This window comes from Meleagris gallopavo, chromosome 1 (genome assembly GCF_000146605.3).
Source record: "Meleagris gallopavo isolate NT-WF06-2002-E0010 breed Aviagen turkey brand Nicholas breeding stock chromosome 1, Turkey_5.1, whole genome shotgun sequence".
Taxonomy (NCBI): domain Eukaryota; kingdom Metazoa; phylum Chordata; class Aves; order Galliformes; family Phasianidae; genus Meleagris; species Meleagris gallopavo.
The window spans coordinates 170610120-170617312 of record NC_015011.2 but is presented as its reverse complement, the minus strand read 5'-3'; the positions used below and the strand labels follow the sequence as shown (position 1 = coordinate 170617312).

The window sequence follows — 7193 nt, the reverse complement described above, 5'->3', positions numbered from 1 at the left end:
AACACCCCTAGGGTCGGTGACTCCACCACCTCCCTGGGCAGTCCATTCCAGTGCCTGACCACCCTTTCTGAAAAGTAGTATTTCCTAATGTCCAGCTTGAATCTCCCCTGCCGTAGCTTGAAACCATTCCCTCTGGTCCTATCCCTAATTACACAAGAGAAGAGGCCGACCCCCAGCTCACTACAACCTCCCTTCAGGTAGTTATAGAGAGCATGAGGTCTCCCCTGAGCCTCCTCTTCTCCAGGCTGAACAATCCCAGCTCCTTCAGCCTCTCCTCATATGCCCTGTGTTCCAGACCCCTCACCAGCTTTGTTGCCCTCCTTTGAACACGTTCCAGGGCCTCAATGTCTTTCTTGCAGTAAGGGGCCCAAAACTGGACACAGTACTTGAGGTGCAGCCTAACTAGTGCTGAGTACAGGGGAACAATCACCTCTCTGCTCCTGCTGGCAACACCATTCCTGATGCAACCCAGGATGCCATTGGCCTTCTTGGCCACCTGGGCACACTGTCGGCCCATGTTCAGCCGAGCATCAATCAATACCCCCAGGTCCATTTCCTCTACGCAGTCTTCCAGCCACACCGCCCAAGCCTGTAGCATCGCCTGGGGTTGTTGTAGTCAAAGTGCAGGACCCGGCATTTGGCCTTGTTGAACCTCATTCCATTGGCTTCAGCCCAGCTCTCCAGCCTGTCCAGATCCCTCTGTATGGCCTCGCTACCCCCAGGCAGATCCACACTTCCAGCCAACTTGGTGTCATCTGCGAATTTACTGTGGGTGCACTCGATGCCCTTATCCAGGTCATCTATAAAGATATAGAAGAGGATGGGCCCCAGCACCGACCCCTGGGGAACACCACTCACAACCAGTCGCCAGGAGGAGGACTCATTTGGAGAACCCTGAATGTCTAGTGGTGAGAGATGCCCGACTGGGCTTGCTGGAGCTCCTAGCAAATCCTCATGGTTAGCTCCAGGTGCTCCTTTCCAGCGCTTGGGCTTTCTGGCTTCTCTCTCTGGTGCAATAGAGGAAACTGTGATGACTCCCATAGGCAGCCAAAGGAATGTCAGCAGAGACAGAAACCTGTGTTTGGCTGTTACGACAGCTAATGTAGATGCTTTGAAACTGATGCTTTGAAACTGAAGAGATGCTTTGAAACTGATCCAGAGAGGGTTTCAAGCTTTCTACCACGTTTATAAGACAAATCTCGCATCTCTGCAGCAGCCAACCGTAGCAGGATTTATGATCCCTGAGAAGACGGAAAATCTGTAATAATTTACTTTGTTAAGGGTATGATCTCATAATCCTTTTTCTTTTAGCCAACCAGTTAAATATCTTCAATTTTGTCTTGAAGGAAATGCTTATCCCAAAATTAACACATGTTGTTTTGAGATGATGTGGGAATAGGGTAAGATCACTGATGAAGTTACACAGTAGTTCCTGCTTAAATGTGGTTATCAGCTGGGCCCTGCTTGGTACAGCCAGAAGAAATGGCAGCCTAAATGCTATGCTTGAGAAGCTTCTATGTATTTTATTGTCGCTGCCCATTGAGCTGGTTACATGGAAAAGTGTATGTAAAGGCTTGAAGAATAGCCATCAAGGAAGAATGGCTCAGGTCATCACAGTTGCTGAGAAAAAATCCTCATAGAACTAAACACAGTGATCACGAATAATATCAGGACATGAGAGATGTCAGTAAGTTACCATTCAAAACAGAGAGAAAGTCAGAATTCCTACAGTGCTGTGCTAAGAGTGATCTTACCTAAATCACCAGACAAAAACGAGAAATAACACAAATGTGTACTCACAGTCGACTTGTTTTTAAACCTTCAAAATTTTGCTCCCCCACTTGAAATAAATGTTACTTTTCACTTAAGAAGTCTATTTGGGCATGAAATATGCCACCGATTATAGTTCTCAGGCCTAAAAGGAGCAGCTGCCAAATCTGATGAGAAAACACAGGAAGTATACATGGAACTGGTCTAAGGGTGGAGACATGGAGACCCCAGTGCATTCATAAACTGAACATAAATGTCATTTGTCTTGTGCCATGCAGAACGGACAGATTCTATATGCCTTTGGACAAAAAGAAAGAGCATTATTCATAAACACCATTGTGTGAATTGCTCTCAGCACTGATTCTTCTCCATGTAACAGCACTGGCAGCATGGGTAAGTTGTACTTTCTCTATCTTTATTGTTCTTATTTACTGTTTAGCATACTCTGAGATTTTTCTCTGCTTACTAGTTTGAATGAAACAAGAATTGCCACACAAATGTGTGTAGCAACTGCATAATGGGAGATTCAGACACCAACTTGCTCGTTGTCACTGCCTGCAATGGACCGTGCTCTCTGGCTGCGGCAGGGCACAGCCTTTCCCACTGCTTACCCCAAAATGGGAGACATGCAGCAGTGCACCCCTCTGCACTGGGGACAAGTGCATTTACCTAGGAATGCCCCTGCAGGGTCGATTGTTATCACTGTTTTACTGTGAGCTCTAGCAGCAAGGATTCAACTAGGTATTGGCCAAGGTGATAGTATGGATCTAAAGCCAAGCAGGTTTTACTATTGTTTGTTTTGTTTTACTATTTTTTAGGCCTGAGACTTAGCAGCAATGGCTGCGTTTGACAATGTTTTTTTACCCCATGCCATCTTTATTTCATTTTCTTTCCTGCAGAAAGACGTTTCTCCAACAGCCCCATCTCTACATAGCAGAAATAAATAATGTGATGACACACATTTGCTGAGCATGGGTTTAAACCAAAGTTACGGGGGGGGGTTTTAGTCTGAGCACTAATGCATGACCGCTGCTAGAATTTTAGAGACAAGATAATCCTTTTTTAAAAAAATTCTTGGAGGCTTTTTGAGGATGATACATACTTATTTACATAGGAAAAGAAAATCAAAACCAGGACTGCATCACTGCATCTGTACAGTTTCTGAAATGTTTTGACACATTCTCAGAGATTTACTAGGTAATTTCAAACGCTTGTCGGGCAATTTATAATCCATTATTTTGCACTACAAACTGCATCCTTGAGTTTATTTAATGGCACAGACATAAAGTAAACTAAATGACAACAGCACCCGTTCTTTCTCTTTTATCTATGGGGATGACCTTCAGTAAACAGAATCCAAGGGATGTTGTGCATGCATTTTGATGTTTATTTATATTAATGGCAATGTTGGGATTACTGTCCCTGCATAAATGAGGAAGCAAGCCTTGGCTTAGGGTGGCGGAAAAATCCAATTATTTAATAAGATATGTGTCACGAGAATGTTTCAGGGTCAGTGTTGCATCAAAAGATGCACTGCTTTGGAACCACTTTGGGGCCTTGGTTTTCTAATATTAGCTGCTGAGAAAACTGAAAATCTGGCTTCTTTCTCTGTGAGCCGATGGGTTTCCTGATTATACTGGGATCAGTGTCAAATATAACCAGAAATCTCTCACTCATTTCAGGTCAGAATTATTCACCCCGAACTGGAGAAAGTTTATATTAAAGGAGAGAAGTAACTAAGCATTATATACTGTAATCTTGATGTTAACTTGGGCATTTTAGTTCCAATTCTTCTTTCTTCGTTTGTTTTTATCAGAAATCAATGAAGCAACTCTCTGTAACTCTTCTAGTAAGCACTAGAAGTAAAGAAGATAAACTGAAGACAGAGAAAAATAAATGACACTGGTTAAAAGAAAAGAGCTCCAGACTAATTTTCAGGGCATAAAGATTTTCTACATTGAAAATAACTTCAAAAAGAAGGAGGAAGAGAAGAGGTATGGAGGAAGAGGAAGGAAAGGTATGACTGACCTGCGGTTCAACATTAATTTGTGCTGCCAATTCAGGAACACTGGAATTTTAAGAGTTTGTTTTCCGCAGCGTTTGGAATCACTTCATATTTCTGTACTAGAACTGAACTACAGTGATAAACATTGTTAGCTCCAGGCATTTGGTTTGTCATCAGCTGGGAGCAGAAGGAAAGCCTCAGTTATTCTCTTGGAAAGCTGCTATTCCTTCAGTTCCAAAAGACACAAGTAATTTACTCCAGTCTTTTTTAAAGGAAAGGTTATACCTGGATGATTCTTCTTACAGAATGTTTTCCATTTTGTCCTAAATCTTCTTTGTTTTTGTTTTGGACATTGGTTTATAATGATGTGCACCACTAAAGATACAAAGAAATCACTCTATTTATTTTATTATAGTAACCAAATAAGAAAAAGAAAACGTTCCTATTTAGTAGAAGCAGTGCTGTAAGTTGGGAAGAGTAGTGATACAGTTCCTCTACTCTAAAAAAGGTCATTATTTAGCATAAGGAAATATACTCTGCTCTATCAGTAATCTTAAGCTCTATCCTGTTGGAACAGGCAGTAGACTGAGAGAATAGTTAGGAATATGTGCTGTATGTAGCATAATACATGATCATTTAGGACCATGGGAAACTGAGCCAATGTTCCTATTACAATATAAAATGGAAAACTCAAGTTTGAAGTTCTGTCTGATGGAAATGAGGTCAGTCTGATGAAACTGATTTGTCTAAGGTAAAAGCCCAGCATTATATTTTTAATGTTTTGTATATTACCATACGTTTATATTCTTAATTATGTAATTAAAATTGCTTATCACTGTATAACAATTTGTATCAGTTCTCCTCCTGTGACAAAGCTTAAATTATACCACTTATTTAAAACACACTTGGAACAAAACAATAGGTTCCATTACCTCCAGCTCCGTGTGTTTTTCCTCCTTGTCATGGTCCTTCAATTCCATTTTGGAATTATCATCACAGTCTTCTAAATGACAGATGTGTGAATACTCAGTAAGTTCACATTTAGCTTGCTTTCTTGAGAAAACATCCGTTCTGTGAAGGCCATTGAAAAACGCCTCATACAGTGGCAGTTCTGTAAACAGATCATCATCACCTCTGCCATCTGCTTCTTCCTCTTCAAATGAAAAGTCGTCTTCTCCTGCCTCAGAAATATGGAGTTTAGTATTAGCTTCACGTGACAAAAATTCAAAATCAGAAAATGTGATAGCACTTGGCTCGTGTTTTATGACTCTGATCTCATGACTCCTTTCTGGTTTCTTAGATGGATTTTCTCTTGCAAGGAGTGGCCATTCTGTGTGTGAAGTAAAGTTTAAAGCTTCTTCCTTTGACTTGTGCCTTGCAGAACACAGTAATTCTTCACAGAGCTGCTCTGCTTCAGATTGATTGGTGGCACTAACACACTCTGTAGTCCCACCAGGTTGCAAGGATGTCTCATTGTGGTCTAATATGGATGACACAGACAGCAAACTCATCTCAGGTTCCAGTAAAACATCCTGAAATTCAGATGGACTTTTCTGTTCTTCTATGTTTCTTCGGTATTCTTCATACTTTGCTCCCTTTGGAGTCCCCAGGCACTTGGCAGATGTAAAACATGACGAGCCTTGGTTTGCTGCATAGATGTTGGTTTCCATTCCAGTGAGTTTCACCCATCAGAGATCAAAATGACTCCATTCTTGGTTTTCTTTAGAAACATCACTCCACTTACATGGACAGGAAATATCTTCTTATTATTCCAAAACCATGATCAAATAATCATTATTAATGCCTGGATTCATCTGAAGCTTCTCTGTTCCTGGAAATTAAAATGAAATAAGAAAAAAATTATTGATAGGACCATGCTTGCAATGGAATGCATCAGCAGCAGTGATCCTAAAATGTGACATTCCCGTATCAAATTTACCTATAGCTCTCTTCAGAAACATTTGATGTATGCAGATTCGATGAATTTAAAACATCAGAACTCTGACTTGTTTACCCTAGAGACCAGGAAAAAATTAGAAAATGCAGAAATGTTTTTTTTTAATTACTGACTTTACATTTATTATTGACAAAATAGATCAAAATCACTCAATCTGGTGATATATGCTTGTTATCAAAACTTGCCTCTATTCACTTCATTTTTATCATCTGTTCAATTATTGAGAACTTCTACACCGTTCTGATAAAGTTACTGAAATGTTACAAGGAAGAAAAAGAAGTCAAAGCAGCTGACAGAAAATAAAGAACGTTTCAATAAGGATGGGATCTTCTGTTGATCAGCTTCTCCAGCACAGCACCTGTCCACTTCCAATAAATTTGCACAGCAGAAAGAGAAGAAAATTCAGAGCTTCAGTTCTACAACAGAGTTAGCCATGTCTGGTTTAAATCAGTCCTAACTTCTGGACTCACACCGTGTGCGTGGGCCTCCAACACGGTAAGAGGAGCAGCCGAGGAACCAATCTTGCATCACTTACATAGCTTACATTCACTCATAGATGTAATGTACTTTTTTGTGACAGATTGAGTATTGATAGTATTTATTTTAATGATTGTTTCAGTACTCCATCTGTGAGACAGCAAAGGAGAACAGAAGCTTTTCAAAACAAAAAGAGAAACTTATGCCTTTGATGTGTGTGGCAAGCCTGTCACTGCTGGGAAGACTTGTCAGAAGGCAGCTCTGTGATTGTCAGAGTGGGAAGCAAGCAGAGCAAGATGCTGGCATGAGACATGCCTATTACTGCATGTACCATAAGCTAAGTAAGGTGTACTAGCTAGGCAGTTTTTATTGTTAGTTAGTACATATTTCAGTTTTATAGGCATACTTTGAGTAACAGAAATAATATTGTGTGTATATAGAAAATTTGGATTTGTTATGTGTTACCATTGCCATTTGCTCTTTGATTGTAAAAGGTGCAAGCATGCTGGTATGTACAATTTAGAAAAGCATTCTTCTCAGTTATTGTTAGCTATGAAAAGTCAGACATTATTGTTAGCTGACTGGCCTCCTGCTGGAGTCAGTAGAGGGAGGAAAATGCTTCCTGAAGATAAATGCCTATTTTAGCATAGTCTCCCTCCTAGCATGACCCGCTTTTCCAAACTATAAAGGAGGGATAGACAGAATGCTTACACAACTCACACAACTTTTAGATGGGCAGATAAAGGCAAGAAGAAGGGACCCTTATATGTCATTTGGACCAAATACCCTGCGATGAGCAGGGACACCTACAGCTTGATCAGGTTGCTCAGAGCCCAATACAGCCTGACCTTGAGTATCCTCAGGGACAGGGCATCCACCACATCTCTGGACAACCTGTGCCAGTGCCTCATCACCCTTACTGTAAAAAAACTTCTTTCTTATATCCAATCTAAATATCTCCAAGAAAAATCTCTCCCCATGTCT

General features: G+C 40.7%; 1 protein-coding gene across 1 annotated transcript; it reads right to left on the bottom strand.

Annotated features, from left to right (window-relative positions):
• Positions 1-713: 713 nt before the first annotated feature.
• Positions 714-5636, bottom strand: LOC104917556. Its single transcript, XM_010728936.3, has 2 exons — positions 4708-5636; positions 714-1241 (listed from the first exon to the last, which is right to left on the bottom strand). Exons 1-2 carry the CDS (start codon positions 5443-5445, stop codon positions 1233-1235), a joined length of 747 nt encoding a protein of 248 aa, XP_010727238.1. The 5' UTR covers positions 5446-5636; the 3' UTR covers positions 714-1232.
• Between the last annotated feature and the right edge of the window lie 1557 nt (positions 5637-7193).